Here is a 23,387-nt window from a genome sequence, read left to right on the forward strand (position 1 = left end):
AAAGCATGGATGGAGTGTTTGTGTGAACTAATATAAATTCAAAGTAAACATCATTACATAAAAGGGTACGGTCTTTTTTTTTTTTTAGTTTTATTCATTTCAAACGGGCCGGATCCGGCCCGCGGGCCGTAGTTTGCCCACGGCTGGGCTAGAGGACACTGCTGGGCCTAGCAACAGGATGGAGAAGATGGGGGAAAGGCTTTCTCTCCTGGGAGGTGGTATCAGGGAGGGGAGGATGGGAACCACTCCTCTTCCTGCTCAAGAGCCTGGCAGTCAGCACCTAAACTCCTGAGCGGATCCTGCTCTGTATGAGGGGTCGGCCTGCTACCAGCAAGTGCTATTCAGAAGCACTGGCTCTGTCCAGATGCCAGCTGTCTGACCCTGTCAGCAGGAGGTAGGCCGTCACTTCACAGGTAAGAAACTTGCTGCATGACTCCACATTCGCTCCGTGGACTCTGCCATCAGCATTGCAAACAGGCTGTTCTCTCTCTCACCCAAAACCTGTCTTGCCCCTGTGTACCTCTCTAGCTACTGCCCACCCCCTTGTCTGCTCCCCTTCACAGCAATGCCTTGAAGGAGCCATCCATTCCCTGAACCCTCTCCACTGCCTGTCTCAAGGTCACCACAACCTCTGTGCTATGAAGTCCAAGGGGCACCTCTCCATCTTCACCACACCTGGAGGCCTGGCACAGCTGACTGCTCCCTCTCCCTGGGCTTCCAGAACAGTGCCCCCCGCCCCCCCCCCCTTACCTCACGAGCTGCTACATCGCTTGGCAAGTTCCTCATTACCTCTCCAATCCCCAACATCCAAGCAGCCCGGATAAGCCACTGGCCCTTTTCCTTTTTCTTGTTACGCTTATCCCCAGGTGATTCTAGCCTCATGGCCTTCCTATCATCTAAATGCTCCACAGGTTAACATCTCCACCCCAACTTCTTCCCTACACTCAATCTGCCCACTTACCTACTAATGTCTCTACCTGAACATCTAAGGGCATCATGAAATTTTAACACATTCCAAATGAACTGGTAAGCCCCCAGATTGCTCCTCCCAGGCTTCCCATCTGTCAAGGGCAGCTCTGCCTTTCCAGATTCTCAGGCCAAAAAGCTGTCACCCTCGACTCTCTTTTTCTCACACCCACCTCCGCCCTGACCCAAGCCCTCCCCGGATCTTTCACCCACAGTGCTGGAGTTGCTGCCCTGGACTCTCCACTAGCAGCCAGCAAGCCTGTGTAAGTGAAGTCAGGTAGTGGCTCTCTTCCAAACCCTCCCTGGCTTCCTGTCTCTCTCACAGAAAGTCATGACCTGGTCTTTGTCCCCCATCCCTCCTTGGCCCCTCTGGCTATCACACTATAGCTTCAAAGCACCCCCTGCACACACATTACAAGCTGCCTGGCCTCTTTCCAGGCGCCCAGAGCAAGTTCTGCACTTCCTGTCTCTGAATAAAGCGGCAGGGCACATGGCTTCTTGTCTCTGGCCTCTCTTGCCAGCTTGCACCATGGCCACCAGAGGGCTTTCTGCAGGAAGCTACTTGTGCCAGAACCACCTGTCACCCCAAGTCCCTCAGAAATAGGTCCCCTGAGTCCGTTGGTTCTTCAGGCAGCTACCCTGAGGCATGGTTACTGTTATGGGTGCCCCAGCTCACCCTGCTGGGCTAGAGCCACAGCTTAGAACCTACCGATCCTCACGATTCCGATCCACCGAGTAGAACTGCTTCCGCAGCCACCTGGAGGGAAAAGCCTGCAGTGAGGGCCACTTTTACAGCCAGGGCCAGGCCCAGGCCCAGGGAGATCAGCATGTTGTCCCTGCCCTGCTCCCTAGATCCCAACACCCCCCAACTCTAACTACAGGGTCAGGGGTTGTTCTTACCTCTCAATCTGCAGGGGTGTGGCTGCCTGCAATGTGTCCTCCATCAGCCAAGTCAAGCCCTTGATCCACATGTTCACTTCATCCTCAGATGTAGCTGTGAGTGAAGGGTGAACAGCTGAACTGTGAGGACACACACCACCCACGGAGCCAGAGACCAGGGGACATTCCCCTTAACTATTCCCCTGCCTCCACCAGCCCCTTGACTCCCACCTTGCAGACTTAGGGTCTTCAGGCGGAATTCCATCCCATACAGGATGACAAAGCAATGTGACTGGTCTGGTCGGAAAGCAGGGTCCTCTTGATAGCGATCAAAGTCCCGTGAAGTCTTCCCTGGGCGGATCTCCTTGATTTCTCGAATGTCAACTAGGAAGGTAGAGAAGAGGTCAAGGTCAGGCTGGGGTCCCTGAGACAGCACTGAAACAAGGGCAACCTGGTTTCCTCACTTAATACCACACTCTCCCTCAGGGAGGGACCACAGAGAGACTCCCCTCCTGGAGGGCAGACAGCTGGGTAACAAGAGAGAGCTGAGGTGCACCTAAGCATACCTCTGTTCAAACCCGAGAGGTCTGAGCAAGCTGTCTGGGGAGAGGGAGAGGGAGCTCAGTCTTGTGTACCTTTCCCTTGCTGAGAATACAGCAGGTTACTCTGACCTGAAAAAAAGCTGGAACCTAGAAAGAGAAACAGGCTGTTCTGTGAGGACCATTTCCTTACACAAAGTACACAAACCAATTTGCACAGTCCCTTGGGGAGGGCGGGGCTGGGCAGGATCAGGCCCAAAGAACTGGTGCAGCCCTGAAATGGCTGACCCTCTGAAGTCACCCACAAGCAAGTGCCAGCAAGAGGCCTTGTCCCCCAAAGCAGCAGCTGTCCATGGGGTGTTTCCTATCCTGGCTATCAGACCTGCGCACGCCCCCTACCCTACCTAACACAGATGGGGAGCACAGGCCTGAATGGCAAACACCTGCCTCGGCCGCTAACTCCAGAGATGATGCTGAGTGGCTCGTTTGACTTTCAGTTTCGGTTTCACCATGTATAAAGAAAGGCTAGACTATGCTTCTCTAGAAGGCAGGGTGGTAGAAAACCATTCATGGGCTCTTGGCTGGAACCCAGCTCAGGTCATATTAGCTGTGTGACCTCAGCAGAGTGACAACTGCTCTGACCCCACTGCTGCTCCGTTGGGAACACAGTAACCAATAACGGCATCATGAGGATGATGATAAAATCAAAAGTCCTGAGAGCCAAAGTACCCAGCCCTGTAAGCAGCGTGGCAGGAGATCATCCAGTACCCACTCCTTCACCAAAGTTGGCTCAGGCACCCAGGCCTGGAGAAGGCTGCCCAGCCACACTCGCCCCTGGTGTTAGCTGGGATCCTAGACAGAAAGCAGACTTACCAGGCCAGATAAAGGGACTTAGGGAGGATCAGGTCAAATGAAAGAAGCTTGGCTTAGCCATCAGAGACAACCCTCTCTGAGGACTCCCTTAGAACCCCTCTCTCCAAATGCGCTCAGCCCAGACAGGCCTGGAAGATGTGGGGCCAGGAGCAGTGCCAACAGGCTGCCTGGCTGGCCTCCGCCCCAGGAGCCCTCCCAGCCCAAACTGCACACCACCCGGCTGGAATGTCCCAAGCGGCCAAATCCCCAGGCTCTTTCCCTGTCCCTCTAGCCACAGCTGGGATACATCCATCCCACCTTGAACAGTATGGCAAGGCTTCTGACCCCAACCCCAGCTCCCCCTCCACACATTACTGGTTCTACCGGCCCGCTCCATGTATTCAGCAAGCCCTCGGGCCTGGTTCTAAAGCTGAAAGCCCTGACTTTCCTCCTGGCTGCCCTGCCCCCAGTTCTCACCAATGAGCCATCCTTCCTGAGTCTTCAGAATCTTTACAGATCATTGTTCTCTGGTCCCTCCCCAGGTTGCTCACTAAGGAGAACATGCTTCTTTTCTGGCCTTTAAGGCCCTTCATGATGGGGCTCAATGATTTACTACCCCCAGCTTCTGTCCTCCCATCTTCTCTACTCCATCCAAAATAAGCTGGGCCAATGGCAAGAACAGCCAGCACCTTCCTGTCCCCCATTTCATCTTGGTTCCTAGCCTGGGACTGTCTACCTCCCAAACTCCAATTCTACCAAGACCCAACTTGGAAACGCCTTCATGCAGTGGCCATACCCTTGATCCCCAATGGCACTATGCATATACACGCCTCATCTCCCCGAAGGCCAGGCAGTGCTTGCTCAATGACCAAGTGAACAAATGAAAAAGACAGTCACACAGGTGGGGGGAGGGGCAATGGGGGTGGGTTGTTTTTTTTAATTAGGAGTCATACTCAGGTAGAAACAGGAAGGGGGAAAATTGAGTCACAAAGACCCAGCCCAGAAAGACAGAGTTTCCAGGGATGGAAGGAGGAGCTGAACAGGGGAAATGCCCAGATGAGAAACTGCAGAACCACCACAAATTCTGCCCTTTGAAATAAAAACCAGCATGCTTTTCCGGTGCAAAGCTGTCATCCTCCCACATCTCTGACAGAGGCACACAACCTCACACACACAAATGCATGTAGGACAAGGCCTTTGTGGTGCATAACTGGGCCCTTCCTCTCAGCCTCTCCCTTCAGTACGTAGAAGTAGTCACAGCGTGACAGCTGGGAGGTCAGTACGAAGCCTACTGCTGGGCTACACGCAGCCACCCCATACGCATGCACATGTGCACAACACACTGACGGACGGTAGCCCTGAGTGAACCCCAGCCATGCCCTGTGCTCCTGGGCTCACTTCCATTGAGACCAGACTGGAGGCAGAACAGGCTCTCACCCAAGACAGGTAGGCACAGAGCAGCTCCAGGCCAGGCGTCCAAGTCTCCCAAGCTCCTGTTGGCACATCTGGTCCCTCGTACTTCCCTCATAAGGAAGTGCCAGCCTGATGCCCTCCAAGGCCATCAAGCCAACAGCAGGCTGAAAGGACACAACACTAGAGTGAGGCACCCTTCTAGGTTCTTCAAAGCCACATCCTGTGCGATCTCGTGTCTCCCTTCCTTCTGCCTCCCAGAACAAATAGAGTTGGGTCCCCTTTCTTGAGAGAACCAGGTCTGGTCCCCCAGGGACTATCATCATTAGAGGAGACTCCCTGGGTCGGACACAGTCTTGGCCCTACTTGCGGGGGCTGGGGGCTCGGACCACAGTCAGTCTGGGTCACACCTGCAGTGGGACAGGAAGGATAGGAAGAGAGACCCTAACAGGGGTCAGGAGGGGAACTGCTTAGAGGAGCAGGAGAGCAGCAGCACCCTGTTCCCAGAGACCCATAACCCTGCATTCATACCCACTCAGAACCAAAGGAGAACACGCTCAGGGAAACACAAGGGAAAAGAAAAGCCAAAGACACGCAGAGGTCCCTGCTAGGCTGGAGATGGGAGGGAGACCGGTATCTCTGTCAGAACAAGGGCTCTAAGTTCAGATCAGTGGATTCAGACGTGGCCTAGGCCAGAAGCTGCTTCCTGAGCCTGCGGCAGCCACAGCACTCCACCTGCACACGCACCAACAGTCTGAGGCATGTGCACACACCACCGCCTCTCATAGGGTGGGGTGCCAGAATGGGAGGCTAACAGATCTGAAATCACAAAGACCAAGTTTCAAGCCAAGCTCATAGCTTGGGCCTTAGACACGTCGGCTCTCCTCTCTGGTAAGCCATGGATAAAGGGAAGGTTGTAGTGGGATGGGCCTGCCAAAAACCCTTCACATGCAGACAGACTGCTACACCAAGAGCCACATGGGATAGTCAGCCTTAATCTGCCCTGACTGCCCCAACCTTGGATTGTTTTCTGTTGTGGTCTTTATGCAGAAGGAAGTGGCTCACAGCCTGGCGGTAGGGGCTCTAAGCACTGAATTTGCTTGATGATCAAATAGGGAGATGCCCTCCTTTCCTCTCTTGGCCCAGGGACAGGCTCCTTGCCTGAGACCACAAAGACTATAGGCCAGCAGTTACTCAAAGCCCAGTGCCCAGGGCATGCAGACCTGAAGAGCAAATATCTTCTGCATATATAAGCAATGGCAGTCACTTTCTCTTTAAGAGCCTCAGGTTCCTCATCTGAGCCACAGAACTGACCCCAAGCACTCTGGGAGCTGTGCCACTAGATAGCAACAAAAGGCAATGCTGCTCAGGACCAGCTTAGAACTTGCCTCCACAGGAGAGCAGGCCTCCACCCCTCAAATAGTACCCGCTGTCCTGGGTGGGGGAGGAGAGGGTGCTGTGAAGGGACAAGCTAACTGGCAGGCAGCCAGTCTGGAGCCTGGGAAGGGTAGAGGACAATGAGCACAGAGGACCTGCCTGTGCTCAGCCCCTCTGAAGGTAGGGCTACTTCCTGTCCTGGAATCCTGCTCCCAACCCACTCCCAGACATTAGGCCAACCCACGAGGGCCCCACCAGCCCTGCTCCTGCCCAGGGCTTCTGGAAGCCACTGCAGGGCTGTGCTGGGGCAGCATTCCTGTTGACCAGGCAGAGTCCCCAGACAAGAATCCCAAGGAAGAGAAAGGGGTGGCAAAAGTGGGACACCAAGATTTTTAGGGCTCCTCAATGAGCATGGCCCAAGAAAGCCAGCCCATGCTCATTGCAGAAACATGGCTTCACCCTGACCATGGTGGGCTCTGGGAGTGGGCGAGGGTGTCCAGAATCACATCCAAGACCCTAAGTTAGATCCCAGTTTCTTGATCAGGAACCCATGTCCTAGGGTCCCCTGCCCTCAATTGAGGCCACTTCCCAAATTGTCCATCAGGCAAGGAAGACATATTGAAAAGAGTCATGAGCGAAGCACCACCTCTGAGCCTCTTTCCTCATCTGCAAAATGGGACCAGCACTCCTGGCACCTTCTTCATGGGCTGCTGTGAGATGTCGGTGCGATGACAGACACTAAGTAATCTTACCAGGAAGGGACGGGAGAACATACCGAAAATTGAAACCCCCAAATGAAGGTATTTCCAAGAAAACCACCATGACAGAAAAAACAAACAAAAAACAAACAAATAACACACACACACACACACACAGAAGGAAATGGCACAAATTTCTGGACATGAAACATGCTTTTAGTGCAAGTTTCTTAAGTTTTCCCTTTATAAGGTAATTTTAACTGTGAGTTAACTGATGTAAACTATAATAGAAACTGTTCACATAAAAATGCATGTAAATATATTTTGCAACTTAAAAATATCACAACTCATGATAAATATGCAGGTTCTTTTTAAAACCTGACTGTCTGACAGAGGTAAGTGAATATTAACCCAGACAGGCCCCTTCACCCTGGGGGTTGTCAATATACCCACCTGTGGAACCTGAACACCCTGACCAGTCCTGCAGAGGGCACTGGAGGAAAGTGGGGAAAGCCCGGTCCTTCTAAAGAGTGCAAATCCAATCAAGGCAACGAAATGCAGAGCCCAGCCTCACACTGGCTCCCAGCCCTCCTTCTTACCTCTGAGCCTGTGCACGAGTCAGGGCCACCACCTCACCTGACTCTGGCAGGCCCAGGCCGGCGCACACTCAGTGCCCTTGACTCTGTCACACCAACTAGTGCTTCCTGGTGTCTGGGCCACACGCCTGTGTGCTCACCAAGGAATAAACCACTTTGGGCTCTTCCCTCCATTCCCCAAACCCAGGTCCTGGTGAAGCCTCAAAATGCTTTGCAGAGTGCTTAGAAGCAAGAATGACACCCTGGGGTTAGATTCCAGAGCTGATTACCTAAGAAGCAGCAGAAGACCCCAGGTACTCAAAGATGGTATGAGGGATGAAGAGGCGGGGGGGGGGGGGGGGGGCACCAAAGCTTGGGGAGCTACACCAAATAAGCCAATGCAGTGGTCAGTGAGGTGACTCTGAGGGCAGGAAAAAGGACCAGGCACAGCTGGGGGGATGTGGCCTCTGGGGGCCAGTGTAATCTGGAACAATGGGAAGTCCCCCACAAAGGCTCCTACAGCCAGTGGGAACCATGGGAAGTCAATGGAGCTATGAGGCAGCTGGAACAGTAGAAGAGGCAGGGCTCCTTTTTTTTTTTTTTTTAACTTTAGTTCAATATCTTTTTAAAAAAAATTATTTTTATTGATTTCAGCGAGGAAGAGAAAAGGAGAGAAAGAGAAACATCAATGAGAGTCATTGATTGACTGCCTCCTGCATGCCCCACAATGGGGATGGAGCCAGCAACCTGGGCATGTGCCCTTGCCTGAAATCGAACCCGAAACCCTTCAGTCCGCAGGCCAATTCTCTATCCACTGAGCCAAACCGGCTAGGGCGTGGCAGGGCTCCTTGAGCACCGCACCCTGCTTAGCTCTAAGCCAAGGCCACTAGGGGATTCACAAGAGTGGGTCCCAGGGGTCAGGAGAGGTGTGCACAACTTCCCAGAAATGCTCTCATCAATCACCTCCTCCATGCACAGTCTGTGCAAACAGATGGGCCATTCTCAGTACCCCCACCCTTCAAGTCAGCCAACCACTTTATCACCCTCCAAAGAAACTACATGCCAAGGACCTGAGGGAGCACAAATGGAACTTAGCCTTCTCCCCCAGAGAATGCTGAGATGCAGAAAGGAAGACTCAAAAGGAAGTGACTGTCCTCTGGCCAATTCCTGGCCCTGCACCTCTGCCATCCCTACACTCAAAGGCTCAAAGGTTCCCCCACGGCGGCTCCCCCAGGGTAGGGCAGGCACCTGAGAGCATCTTCACGTGGAACCAGGGGCAAAGGGGCTCTGTACCCCAGGACACCTGTCCTAGCCAGGAATATCAGCTTCAGAGCCTTCACAGCTCTAAAGGCAAAAGATGGAAGTGGCCAAAGAGGACACAGACAGAACCTGGGCATGGGCGGGAAAGGAACCTGATGCTGCAGGCCAGGTGCCTGGGATGGCCAGCAATTGCCCAGATGTCTGCCCACTGACTACCACAGCCTCCAGAAGTGAGAGGTCCTCTCCCCTTCCTACCTTACAACAGAAACAGTTAGAAGCAGCTCCCAGCAAAAGCGGAGGCTATCTACCTCGATTTTACAAATGAGAATCCAGGCTTGGAGACCCAGGATCACAGGGTTGCACAGCAAGAGGAAGGTACAGCAGTTGCCTTCAAAGCCAACTAGCAGGGGGGAGAGGAACAGAGCCCCTTCCCAGGATGCACACAGGAACACCCTAGCTGAACCCTGCAGTCTAGGTATACCAAGGGCAGGGGTCAGCATCTGCCCTGGCTGGAGTTTCTTCAGTCACTATTCCCTAAACACCTGACTGAGGAGAGCTGCCAGGCCTGACTCAGCATCCGGCTCTCTCCCACCTCGATAAACAGGAAAAGGCCATTCTGTCAGCTGGACGCAGGACTCTGGATCCTTCTACATGGAACCCTGCACCCCTATCTACTAACTGCCTCAGGCCATGGCTGTAAAGGACCCTTACCAGTACAGAATGTTATCTAGAGTCTAGATTCTAGGTGAAGCTCCTCTTTGGAGCCATGAGGAAATGGATACTCCACATGGTAGGTCTTGGCAGAATGGGACCCTCTGAAGTGACTCCACAGCAGCCACCATACCTGAGAAGCAGCAGGACAGCCCCAGCGAGTCTTCACACCTTCCAGGTGGCAGCTCTCTTTCCTAGGATGCTAGATGAAGCCCACCCATTCTGGAGGTAGGCACAGTATGCCCAAGCCCAAAGGAAGAAAGGAAAGGAGCCCCATCCAGAAAACTAAAAGCTAAGAGAGAGAGCTGAGCAGTTGTCTATCAGTATTATTCACTCTTTCCATCATCTGATCAAACACCTACTCACTCTGGGCCAGGCCCTGGGGTGGGTCCTGGCTAAAAGGAAATCAATAAGGCACTGAAGTTCCTGCCCGAGAAAGCCCCTGCCTGGTGGAGGAAACAGGGGAAGCAGATAATTATGATGTCATGCCAAGAGGGGAACAACAGGGAGACCCATGTCTCTGGTGCTGAGAGCAAAGAGAAAGTGAGCAGTTCTACTTGCAAAGTCTCAGACTGCTGCAAAGACAGGGTAGAGGGCTGGCCTGCCCACGCCACACAGAGGGAAGCACAGGGCCAGAGCATCAATGCAGTAGCCTGGTTGTTCAGTTCACAGGACGCTTGTTCAGAGTTCTGTGGACGAGAGAGAGAAAAAAGGGGCCTACCTGGCCAGCACCACCACCGTAAGGGAAAACACTATAAGGGAAAGTGTAACAAGAATCAAGGACTTGTATGCATGCATATAAGCATAACCAATGGACACAGACACCAGGGTGGTGAGGGCATGAACCGAGGGTGGAGGAGGGGGGCAATGGGGGGGGATAAGGACACATATGTAATACCTTAATCAATAAAAAAAATAAAATTTAAAAAGCAAAAAGAAGGAGCTTGTCCCAATTTTTCTGCCCAAGAGACTAGGTGACTCCCCAAGCAGCCCATGGGTCAGCTTCAGGGCAGAGGTCCTGTACACTTTGACCTCTGCCTCCCCTGCAGGCTGATGCTACCTAAAGTCTAGATGGCCTGCCTGCCAGGCCCCCAACACAGGAGAGAGCCGAGGGCCTAGCAGGGCCAGGTCCCAGAGCTGTCTAGGATCTCAAAGGGCCCAACGAAATGCCAATATATTCAGGCCATCTGGAGAACCAGAGTGCTCAGCTTAAGTCACTTTTCTATCCTCTTCTTTCCAAAAACTCAGCACTCAACATGGCTAACTGTGCCTTCCATCTTACCAGAAGCTCTGCCCTTGACTGCTCTCTCCCTCACAAGCTCTCCTGATTTTTCTGCTTCTCCTTAGGCTCCAGGCCTATCCCCATCACATGCAGGCTTTCAAGGCCAAGGTCTTCTCCTCTCCTGATGCTCTACCTTGTTCCTAGTCAGTGCCACCCACAGCTTTAATTATCTCCTAGCACAAGTAATTCACAAACATGGCTCTATCCTCGTCCTGGACTACAAGCTTCAGGCCCTTCCATCTAACTGCCAACTTGCTATCTCCACCTGCTCACCTCAAAGAAACCCCTCTAAACCAGAGGTCGCCAACCTTTTGGGCCTCATGGACCACCGGCTGGCGACTGCCACTCTAAACCAAACACTATTTTCTCTCACCAAAACCCTCTAGCCACAACTCTTGGGTGAGCTAACAGCATTACTTTCAAACAAGTGCATAAACTTGAAACTTTAGAATCATCTTTAATATCTCCTTTTCTCTCACACTCCTTTCTCCCAATCTAATCTGTGAACAAGTCCGACTGGCTTTATTATTCACAACTATATTTACTGAGCACCAGATGAGTGGTAACCGTACTTTAAGGCAATTTCACTGACAGTCAATACTCTCCATTGGACTGTAAGCTCCTTGAGGGCATAGACCATGCTGTCACCTGCAATACCCCAGTGCCTAGCAAGAAATGGAATGAGCCCTAACTGGTTTAGCTCAGTTGATAGAGGGTCGGCCTGCGGACTGAAGGGTCCCAGGTTCGATTCCGGTCACGGGCATGTACCTTGGTTGCGGACACATCACCAGTAGGGGGTGTGCAAGAGGCAGCTGATCGATGTTTCTCTCTCATCGATGTTTCTAACTCTCTATCCCTCTCCCTTCCTCTGTAAAAAAGTCAATAAAATATATTTTTAAAAAAAAGAAATGGGATGAGTTAGGAGAAGAAATATCTGGGGCCTCCCTCCTTCAAGGAAACAATAGGGGCCTCTGACTGGGGTCTCAGTGACAGGGACTGACCCCACGTTGGGGGACAGCAGAGGCGTCTTCATGTGGAGCTTGCTGGGCCCAATGCATTCATTCTCAGCACCCAGCCCTGGCTCCCCACCTCTTTGGTTTCTGTGTTACCACCACCATGAGCCCTGCTACTTCTTGAGGGGAGATGTGAGGCAGCCTTTAAACCCCAACAGAGTCAAACTTGACTAGGAAATTGGGGATGTTCTAAGTCAGGGGTGGGGAACGACGGGCCTGCAGGCTGAATAAAGCCAGCGAAATCATTTGGTCAGGCCCTGCCAAGGCATTAGGGGTGAGTTAATTAAACGTTTGACCAAATAGAGCAAGCTAATTTTTAAGTTCATAATTTTATATGGTCTGAGAACCCTATATAATGAAACCCTAATATGCAAATTGACTGAACAGCAGAATGATCGGTCACTATGACACGCACTGGCCACCAGGGGGCAGACGCTCAACGTAGGAGCTGCCCTCTGGTGGTCAGTGTGCTCCCACAGGGGCCTTCGTGGAGCACTAAGGACCCCTTGGGGGATGTCCCACAGGGGGGAGCGGGCCTAAGCCGGCATTTGGACATCCCCCAAGGGGTCCTGGACTGCAAAAGGGCTCAGTCGGGCTGAGAGACACCCCCCTGCCCCTGCACAAATGTCATGCACCGGGCCTCTAGTGGTGTTATAAATATCCAAATGGCCCTTGACAGAAAAAAGGTTTCCCACCCCTGTAATCTATATATATAAAAAGCCAGTGACCGGAAAACTGTAACGACTGGTGGCTATGATGCCCACTGTGGCCAGTGAACCTGCCGGATGGTTGGTGGGGTTAGCTGGTCAACCTCCTGCGGCCCCTCCCCACCAGCCGGCCCTGCTCCCAATTGGCCTCTCCCACCCTGATCAAGGGCGGGGCAGCAGCCAACACCCACACGGCCCCTCCCCTCAACCGGTCCTGCCCCCCGATCGCCCCCCTTGCCCCAATAGGGGGCGGGGCTGGCTAGCCAACCTCCTGAAGCCCCTCCCCCTGCCCAGCCCCACCCCAGATAGCCCCCCACCCTGATTAGGGGCAGGGCCAGTCAGCCAACCACCTGTGGCCCCTCCCCCCAGCTGGCCCCACCCCTAATCATCCCCCACCACCCCATCAGGGGCAAGGCTGGCAAGGCTGGTGGCTACCACCCGCGTCCCCCCTCACCAGCTGACCCCGCCCCCAATTGGCACCCACCCCCCCAACTGTTTCCTCCTCCCGACAGGCCCGGCCCCAATCTGCCATGATCATCTCAGTAAAAAAAGGGGTCACCCTCGGAGGTCTGCCACTAGGACATCCACTCCTGCCACCCCAGTAGCCTCTTCCAGAGCTGCTTGGCCCAGCCTCTTCTCAGCATCTGGCCACACTCCCTTTGGGCCATGCCAGACAAAGTCAAGCCACTCTCCTTGTCCTCCTTTTGCTTCCTGGGGAGGCGAGGCCCCAGTGCTTGTCTAGACTCTGACCTCATTCTAATGTGACAAGGAACCCACCTACCCACTCATTGCCTCTCTCCCCAGGAAGCCCAGCTCTGATTCTTAGGGATGACCTCCCCTTCCTTATTTGAACTCCCTAGTTCTACCATTTTAAGACAGCACTTGATCTCACCTCTACTAGCACGAATCCTAGATAGCTGCCTCTCTGCCTCCCACCACCACCTGCAGAGCCTCACCCTTCCAGTGTGGGCCAATCTCAGGCCAGGGACCAGGACAACCTTGAGAGAGCAGTACAGGCCCCAGACACTCTGTTCTCACAGGATGGGGTACTCTCTATATGTCACTGCTGGCCTCAAGGCCCTGAGGAACACCCCTCATCAAGTGACATATGCTCCCTTTTCTAATCTCCTTGGTAGATATGTTAAGAGCTCCCAAGAAAAGTCACAGTCCCATTTAGGAACTGACAAGTGAACATAAAGCACCTTATACCCAAATACTGTTGTGGGTAGAGGAAGTGACTAGGATAAGAACACTGCCTCTAGCTGGATTATCAGGTGCAACGAGGGGAAGTGGTCTGCAGAGCCTCAGAGAGAGACCACCACCCCCACCCCACCCTTGTCACTGCCCAGTTTCCCAGCTGACCTCCTGCCCCCAAGTGGGCTGAGAAGCCTTTTAGACCTGTGGCCAACTCCTCCCCTCCTTCCTAGGATTAGTCACTTCATGAACACTCTGGGCCTGAGACTAGAGTCAATCAATCCCATGGGGTTAGAATTCCCCCACCACATACCCACCCACACCACCAGAGTCCCAGTGTGGCCAATGCCTTACTCCCCCCACTGACAAGGCCAAGCCAAGGACACTGTGACCTGGGGGCATCCCTTAAACAACTACTTCCCTCAGGACATTTCAGCTCAGCCATATCCCCAGGTGTCCAAGAAAACAGGAAGCCAACCCCAAAGTAGACGTCCCACCCCGACTGAGTTAGAATTAGATCTCACACAAACAAGTGGTCAAGCTCGCTGTGGCCCAACCCCTCACCAGTCTGGTCAGTTGTTTGCTGCCAGGCCCTGAGTTTCGGTCAAACCATTCACTGCCCACGTGCGGCCTTGCTCCCAGGCCCCTCATGACCTTTGCAAAGATCCTTTAATTGACACTGGCGTGCCAGCCAGTAGGGGAAAGAGCCTCCAGGGCAGGATGGGCTGCTGCAGAGAGAACAGATTCTGTCTGGACCCTTGGGCTCAGCCATAGCACTTCAGGCATGACTGCCTCCCGCCAGCCCTGGGCTTTCATGGTTTTTTGCTTGTCCAGATCTAAGCTTCCCAGGATCAAGGACTGGGTCACCTCCTTTTCTTGCTTCCTAATCTCGGCCTCCTCTGTGCCAGACCTGGGCTCAGCAAAGGAGATGCCCGTCTTTTGCAAGAGAAGAGCCCCGCCCCATTTATTCTGCATCCTGAGTCTTGCGAGGCCAGGGCCACCTGCCAACACCGGGAAGGGCCCGGAAGGAAGCAGCAGAGCCTATACACAAAGCCTACATGTGGGCTATAAAAAGGAGCCCTCCCTGCTTCCCCCAGAATGGGCCCGGTTCCTAGGAGGTGATGAGTGGGGAGAGCGCTAGTACTTGGGCCTGGGCACACAGCCACTGCAGCCTCTCAAAGGCTGGCCAAGCACCACCTCGAAAGGAATGAGTCTTACAAGGAGGGAGGAAGAATATTAAGAGCTGAGCCAGGAACGCAAGCAGAGATTCTGCGAGCCCCATCTCATGGGATCAAAGCCTCCCCCAAAGTAACTAACTCCACCTTCCCTATTGCCCTCCCCGCCCCCGCCTCACCCCAGAGTATTCTGGGACCAGGCCTTCTCATGTCTCTTTCCCTCTCCTCTGGGGACTGAAGTTCCCTCTGAGGTCCCAACACACCAGCAAAGGAGCTCTGGGAGCTATGATCAGAGGTTGTAATTCTGGGGTGATAGCAGGGCGACGTGGCCACAACTGACTAGGCTCAGGGGCAGCTCAATAGGGGCACATGTGTTGGGTTGAATGTAGGGAGGTGACAGACAAGGGCACAGCTATAATACCTAAGCCTGAACACAGGATACCTATTTCAAAGACCCCAGCCAAAGCAGCCTCTTGACTTACACGGGCAGCCGTCTCCTCTGCCACAGCAGCACCGCTGCCCTCACAGCACCCTGGCACAGTCACAGAAATTCATCCCTCTCCAGCCTAGTCTGCCCAGGTGTGCAGGGTGGTCAGGCTCTGCACCAGAGGGCTGACCCAGAGCTACTGAGACCGTTCTCAGGGACAGTGGTGTGGCTTGTCATGGACAAGCAGCAAAAGGGACAAATGAGCCCTGGTTGCTGTCACCCTAAGATTCGAGGCTGTGCTTTATCCCAGTACACCCTCAACTCTCCTGACTGACAAAGGCCTCTGGCTTGCCCCCTTCAGAGCACTCCCCACACCCTGGAATTATTTTTTCCGCCTGGCTGTTTGTCCTTTCTGGCTGCATCCACCATAACCTTTTTATGGTCACTACTGTGTGGCATGTCAGCAAATGCCAGAGTCCAAAGCTAGGGGGTCTCGCTTGTTCAGTGTGCCATGGAGGCACAAGAGAGCTGGGTTGTTCTCTTTCTTTTTTACAGAAAGCATGCTAGGCTAGAGATCTACGGCCACCAACAAGTCATAAGACAGAGTAATAATGTCCACACCAGAGGCTAGGGCCACAATGTGAGACAAATGCAGGAACACATGGATGAAGGCATGCACGTGAGCTCGTCACCAGGGGTCCTGACAAGGCCCTCCTCAGAGCATCCAGGTTCCCATTTCCCTGGCAGAGGCTAAGGTATAGCTGTCATCATGAGCCAATAAGAACAAGTCAGAGTGAGGCTCTTCTGTCCCCCCACCTCAAATCAGGGGCTCCCTCATCCCCTACAGGAGTGGGAAAGCATCTCTCTGGGGGCGCTGTCATGAGATGAGGACAGCAGAGGATCTAGACAGAAGCACGGAGTCCAGTTTGTCCAGAGAAGCCTAAGCTGGTCAAACCCATCTGACTGGCGGGCAGAATAGATATCAGTTCTGTCTTCATTAAAAAACAAATAAAAAAACAAACAAAAAAAACACACAAAACTCTGGCCCAGCCGGTGTGGCTCAGTGGCTGAGCGTCAACCTAAGAGCCAGGAGATCACTGTTTGGTTTCCAGTCAAGGCACATGCCTGGGATGTGGGCTCAATCCCCAGTAGGGGGCGTGCAGGAGGCAGCCAATCAATGATTCTCTCTCATCATTGATGTTTTAATCTTTCCCTCTCCCTTCATCCCTAAAATCAATAAAAAATATATTAAAAAAACAAAATCTCTGGTCCCATAGAACAGCCCATCTTATTGTCACTTTCTCCAGAGAGGGAGAATTAACTGAATATTGTAGCTGGAATCAGAAATGCTAGGCTCTGGACCCAGCACCACATGAACCTGCTGTATGACCTTAACCTTGGCACCCTGGTTTCCTTATCTAGAAGAGGGCTAATCATTCCTGCCCTCCCTCAATTCATGGAGCCAAACAACACAGTAGATGAGAAAATGGTCCAGAACGCTAATGCACTATTCAAATACCCGATTTTTCTCATGTCCCAGGCATCTGTGTCCAGACTCAAAGTGGGAACACAGAAATCAAAGCAGCACTGGTGGCCAAGTTTGGTGATGGAACTGGAGCTGTCACTAAAGTGAAAGCAAAGGAAACAAACTCTTATTAAGTGATCAAAAGTGCCAATGCTGTGCTGAGCACTTTCACATAAAACCTTACTCTCATATAATCTCATTCGACAATGGGTAATACACTCCGTTAGAAAGGAATTACTTTTACAGCTGAAGATCCGTTTCAAGCAGTTTAATGTAGCTTGCCCAAGGTCATAGGAAGAGCTGAGCCTCAAACCCAAATCTAACTGATTCTAGCCACAAATCTCTGGTCACTGTAGCCCAATTAGCAACTGCTGCTGGAGGCCACTCCTCATCCTAGTCATCTGTTACCTTGCTGCTCTCAAAGATCCCCCAGGGAAGCACGGGTGCCATGCTTCTCTGAACAAAGCACTCTTCAAGAGGAACCAGAACATTCCCCTCCTATCCCACACCCATTTCTCCTAGGACTCTCCTCAAAGTCCCCACAGACTTCTCCAGTTCTAAGAGAGGGAGTGGAGAGGGGGGAAAGTCTCTTATCCTTTACTAACAGGTCTTGCGACATTATCTCTCTCTGGCCTCCCTGAAGCCATGTCCCAGAGGAAAGGGCACAGAGTGGGAAGAGATGCTATGAGTTAATGGAGATGGGCAGGGACAGTGACAGTAGATGGCACAGGCAGGCTCTACCACAATGAGGCGGTGGCATTGGAGCACTTCCTGGAAAACAGGGGTCTCACACTATGGGCTCTGGGATGGGCACTTAGAAATAGGCCAATCTGATACCTTCAGATGATACCAAAGCAGATGCTTCCAGCCAACTGCCCAACCACCCTACAAAAGTCAGCAAGTGGGAAACAACCCCGACAACAGAGGACTGCTGAGAGCTTGGAGAGAGAAGATGGATGGGTGGGCCTCCTTGTCTCCGAATCAAAGAGCTTGGTGGCCAGGCACCAGCCCCCTCTACACAGCTGTGGGATTTGCTCCCGTCTGCTATAAAGTCCTCCTGGGGAATTTCTCCCTCATCTTCCTCCTTGTAAGAGTTCCCACACATTAAGCACTTATGTTGGGCCACACTCAATGCAAACACTTTACACATATTCTCATCAAATCCTCACAAAACCCTTATGAAATAAATGTAGTTTGCTACTATCTCACTTTTATAGATGAGGAGCTCAGAGAGGCAAAGTCATATGCTCAAGGTCACAGATCAAGTTGCAGACATGGTTTTTAACGTAGGCTGTCTGAGTTCGGAGCCCAAATGCCAGACTGCAGTTGACCCTTGAACGATAGGGCCCCTGCACCACCTCGCCCCATGCTGTTGAAAATCCGTGTATAACTTTTGACTTCCCAGCCATCCCTCACTATCCTGAACATTCCAGGACCCCACCCCCCATAGATGCCCAAATCCAAGGATGCTCAGGTCCCTTATATGAAATGGCATAGAACAATACATACAGCTGGCCCTGAAAATACTATTTTCAATCTGTGGTTTGTTGAACCCAAAGGACCTAGGATACAGAGGAATGATTGCATATATTTTTTAAAGATCCAAGTATAAAGTGGACCAGAGCAGTTCAAACCCATGTTGTTCAAGGGTCATCTGTGCTATGCTCACTGTCTCATTCCTCCAGGCCCAGCCCCATTCCTCTACCACCACTGCATCTCTCCCCTGCCTCAGCGAGGAGGTCTTGCTTTGCTCATCAACTGTCTCCTGTGAACTGCAGTAGCTCACTGGTCTCCCTCCTCAACCTCTCCTAGGCAAGCTCAGAGAAACAGACTGCAGGAGAGACTGCAGCCCATGAGCACAGCACACCGAAGTCCTCCCTGAGCTGCTCCCATCAGCCCTGGCCTCATCTCTACCACACCTAACACATTCCCAACCCTGGCACATGACCTCTGTGCCTCAACCAGGGCATGGGCAAGTTCCCCAATCACTCAAGGCCCAGTGCACACAGGTCACCTCTCCTGGCTCTCTCCCCTCAACCCCCAGCTTGCTAAGCAGAGCTCTCAGTACAGACCTTTATCTTAGTATGTAACACTCAGGGTTATAATTACATGTTCCCAAGTCTGTCTTCTCCAAGGGTCTGGGATTTCCTCAATAACACAGACTCATCTTTGAACCCTCAGTGGAAAACTAGATGTTCAAATAATACTTACTGAATAAATAAATGCCCCTCATTCCAAGGGGCTACCCAAAATAAGGCTAGTAGCCAATATCTCTAACTGATGACACACACGAGAAGCTGGAGGTGTTGGGTGTGTGCTCAGCTCTTCCAGCCAGCTGTGCAGCAGGCCCCTTTCCTAGGTTCACAGGAAAGAGAGAGTCCCAGATGGACAGGAGGCTTGGCAGGGCTGGTCTGAAACCCACACATCAGCGCAAGCCTGGGGTGCTGAGGAAACACTAAGAGGTCTCACTTCCCCTGGAAAAACTACAGTCAGACAGGAAACACAGGCAGGGATGGCTAGCTCTGGAGATTCAGACATGTGTTCTTGCCCCTCTCCCATTAGGAGCAGGCAGCCAGCACAAAGAAAACCCCTGATGACACCAGGCCCGAGCAGGCGCCTTGGGCCTAGCTAGCCTTTAGTGCAGGCCTCGTGGTCTCTCTCCTCGCTAGTCTGACAGTCACAGGGGTCAAGCTCCAGACAGTTGTCCCAACATCATCTCTTCTCTGAGCCTGACTGCCTTGTCCAGACTGTTTGCTTTCTTCTGCCACCCCCACCCCTTGGCATCAAAGATACCACTAGGAATTGTCATTGTCTATTTCAGTTTCCTTGAGGGCAAGAATCTGTTTCCATTCACTACAAGGGGGCCTAGCATCTAGAACAGTTGTTCTCAACCTTGGCTGCACATTAGAATCACCTGGGAATCTTTTTAAAGTCCTGATTTCTGGGCCTCATCCTCCGGGAATTCTGTTTCTTTGTTATGGGGTGGGGCCACAACATTAGTAACAAAGAGAGAGACTTTCCGGAGGATGAGGCCCAGAAATCAGGATTTTAAAAAGATTCCCAGGTGATTCTAATGTGCAGCCAAGGTTGAGAACCACTGATTTAGAAGATCAGCTCCAGAAAAATCAAAGACAAAAGCCTAGGGCTCCAAAATCCCCACAGATGTGCTTGACTGGCATGCAGAGCTCTCTAGGGAGCCTCCACCTGGGTCACTTGCCCATAACCTCCCTTCATTGAACCATCTCATCCAGAAGACACCAGAAGAAAAGTATGCAACCAGAGCCTAGAGAGGCTGAGGCTGTCTGTCACCTAAGGTCTGAGCACAAAGGTTTCTCCTTAGAGGAGAAACACAGATCACAATGACATGGGCCTGAGGCCCATTTGCAGCATAAACCTAAGGCTTAGAGTCCTCTTGGGATTGGCTAGCCAGCCACTGCCTGGAGAGTTGGGTACACTGAGGCTGTCCCACACCAGCACTATCACCCACAGCAAAATTCACTCCCTGCATTTCTATTTCCTTATCTGTAAAATGGAATGGTACTCCAAACTATCCCCTAGGGCCCTTGTGAGGATTAGCCAAGAAAACATGATGAAAAGTGTCTGTAGCACTCAGCAGGAAGTCTGTAACTGCTTTGTATTCACTTATGTCAGTAACTGGAAAAAAAAAAGTATAAACATCACCCTGGTTCCTGTCATACCACCATGACAACTGGCACCAAAGCACTTCTCCACCCCTCTTTAGGGCCAAACTACCACCCTAAAAACCAGCCCTACTTCACAAGTGGTGAAGTGAGAGGGCATTGCTAGGCCAGAAGAAGGTCTACGTGAGTGCTGTGCACTTCCCTGAACCACAGCATTGTTCCTTTAGGGCCAAGGACACCCGAGGGTAACAAATGTCTCTCTCGCGCTCTCTCTCTCTCTCTCTCTGGCCCAGCTACAGGCACTGCATGGTATCTTGGCAAGGCCAGCAGGAAAAGGCCAGACACCTGAGGCACGGGCAAGAGGCCAGGTGGCAGGGGACCCAGCTGGCAGCCCAACCTTCCCCAGAGTCCACAGAGCGGGGCTGCAGGGATCAGAACCCATCAATGAGGTGCACCCATGAATGGGCAGAAGTGGGCCAGCTTCAGTAGGGGGCTCCATTTACAAGATCTGAACCCCACACAAGTGTCTACTAGTCTTTTTACCCAGACACATTCAAAATCAAATGGCCAGGGCCCGTTCTCTGTCTTTTACCTTTGCTCCAGGCCTCTCAAATCCCAGCTACTTAATGAGATCTGGCTGACCCATCCTCAGGGGCTAGGGTTCTCAGGTTCTCAGCATTCCTCCCTCCATCCCTCAAAGACCTGAGACACCATGGACTAGGCTCTTGCCTTTACACACCACTTCCTTCTGCTCAGGACCCAACTTACAAACAAGAAGTCAGGCATCAGATGTGCAAATCTCCATATACTTATTCTACTCACTGTTCTACACGGTAGGAGGGTGGGTGAGTTAAGTGGGTTGGAGCAAAAAAAAAACAACAAACAAAAAAAACACACCACACCAAAAACAACAACAACAGAAAAACATTTCTTCCCCTTTTCCAGGTAGTGACCTAAAAAAAACCTTTTTTTAATCCTCACCAGAGGATATGTTTTGTTTTTTTAAAATTGAGTTTAGAGAGAGAAAAAGGGGAGAGAGAAACATTAGTGTGAGAGAGAAACATCAATTTGTTGCCTCCCATATGCGCCCGACTGGGTATATGCCCTGACCAGGAACTGAACCCACCACCTTTTGGTGCACAGAATGACACTCCAACCCTGCCAGAGGTTGGGCAGTGATCTAAGTGAAATGTTAACTCAGTCTGGTCCCCATCCTCCGCTCTTCCTGCACCCTCACCCTCTCCTACAGCCACATTCCACCTCTACAACATTCAGTCAGGCTCTAGGCCAGGGGTGGGCAAACTTTTTGACTCAAGGGCCACAATGGGTTCTTAAACTGGACTGGAGGGCTGGAACAAAAGTATGGATGGAGTGTTTGTGTGAACTAATATAAATTCAAAGTAAACATCATTACATAAAAGGGTACGGTCTTTTTTTTTTTTTTAGTTTTATTCATTTCAAATGGGCCGGATCCGGCCCGCGGGCCATAGTTTGCCCACGGCTGGTCTAGGCGGACAGTCATAATCTATTGTTATTACTAACAGTTCACATTTATTAAACGTTCATGTGTCAGACACTGTGCTAAATGTTTCATATAAATTTTCTCATTTAATCTTCACGGCAACCATACAGTATATATACTGGATATATTATTACTCCCATTTTAAAGATGATGAAAGCTAAGGCTCAGAGAAGACAAGGGGGGGGGGCACAACTAAACCGTGGGCTTCAAAGCCTTCAATTAGTGCTGCCTTTACTGCCTGCTGGTCACATGAATGGTTAAAGTGCAGCCTGTTACCCAGGACATCTCTACCTGGGAACCTCCAGCCAGTGCCACAAATTCACAGGGAGCACCACAGAAGCAAGGAAGGGGCTGTGCCTGGAATCTGACACCCAGGTGATGCTCCCCGAACTACCTCAACCCTCAGCAATGTCGGTCCTTTCTCCACTTTGAAATCCTGTCTCTCAAATCACTAACATTTTCACCCAGTGGCTGACAGGACCCATGGGGGCATGTGGGAAGGCGGCTGCCGTTTCTAAGTTCAGCAGCTGTATCAGATCTGGAGTTTGTAGTTGAGGATGGCTGCCTCACCACAAGATTTCCTTCCTCCCCATCCCCTCACCCCTCTCCGAGCATACACGCCATGCCCAAGGAGGTCTGCAGGACCTTCCCCTGGGGTGTCACTTCCTGACCACCCTCCTCCACGTGGACCTAGTTCTGAGCCTGGCTCCCTCTAACACTAGTCTGGGGGGGGGGGGCGGGGGGCGCGCAGGGGGAAACTTGCAGGAAGCAACCCACAGCACAGGGCTGCAGACACATCATCTCTCACACCTGGAGGCGGGGAGCAGAGAACAGAGCTGGGTGCCCATCGGGCCACAGCAAAGGCATGCACTAAGTGGAATAATGCTCTGACAGATCTGCGATTTTTCAAAATCTCCCCACTCCCTCCTCCCACTGAGACCAGTGCAAAAGCAGCCCTGCACAGGCCTGGGAGGGCAAAGAGGCAGGAAATCAAGAGGAGTTGTCCCTGGCTCCCTGCAGCCCCAGGAGAGGACACAAAGACCCCCAAACTGGCCGCCCATTCTTGCAAAACGTCCCTGACTCCGAGGCTGGCCATGCTGGAGCCAGGCTTTCAGAAGGCGCTTCCAGGGGCCAAGGGGGGCCTGAGGACTCTTCACCACCCACACAGACCTCCACTATCCAGCTTCAGAACAAAAGCAGCCGCAGGAAGAAGCAGCCACTGCCTTCTCGCAGGCTGTGCCCAACCAAACGGGACCACCAAGAGGGAGATGAGCAGACTAGGTTCTGCTCCAAAACAGCCTGACCCTCACACCTACCCAAGTTCTCCTTGGAGAACCCCAAGGTTCCTTTGCAAGGAAGAGTCCAGCCCGGGGCCCGAGAGTATCACCACGACTGCTCTTTGGGGAGAAAGGGTTTTGGGAGGCGACAGGCCCCAGGTTCAGGGGCTGGGTGGAGGCTCTGCCTCGGCTCCCCGCACCCCCGAGCCCACCAGCATCCCCGAGGAGGGGGGGACCCGATGCCTGCTCCGCCGCCCTCCCGCCCACCAGGGCTCTGAGGCCTCTGGGCCAAGCGCCAGAACACGCCCCCTGGCTGGGGGAAGGGGTGTCTGCCAGGCGACCGAGGACCCGGATGCC

At 52.4% G+C, this 23,387-nt stretch overlaps 1 protein-coding gene across 2 annotated transcripts in view; it reads right to left on the minus strand.

Annotated features, from left to right (window-relative positions):
• PLCG1 (phospholipase C gamma 1) overlaps positions 1-23,387 on the minus strand; it is a gene marked incomplete at its 5' end in the record, with an annotated part of 36,300 nt that overhangs the window by 12,561 nt on the left and 352 nt on the right. For both annotated transcript variants that reach the window (XM_081096955.1, XM_081096954.1), the window contains 3 exons: positions 1,676-1,723; positions 1,867-1,960; positions 2,077-2,229. In XM_081096955.1, the coding sequence (XP_080953081.1) occupies positions 1,676-1,723; positions 1,867-1,960; positions 2,077-2,229 (295 nt within the window). The remainder of the gene's footprint in view (positions 1-1,675; positions 1,724-1,866; positions 1,961-2,076; positions 2,230-23,387) is intronic.

The sequence above is a fragment of the Myotis nattereri genome, assembly GCF_964212035.1.
Source record: "Myotis nattereri genome assembly, chromosome: 8".
Classification (NCBI taxonomy): Eukaryota; Metazoa; Chordata; class Mammalia; order Chiroptera; family Vespertilionidae; genus Myotis; species Myotis nattereri.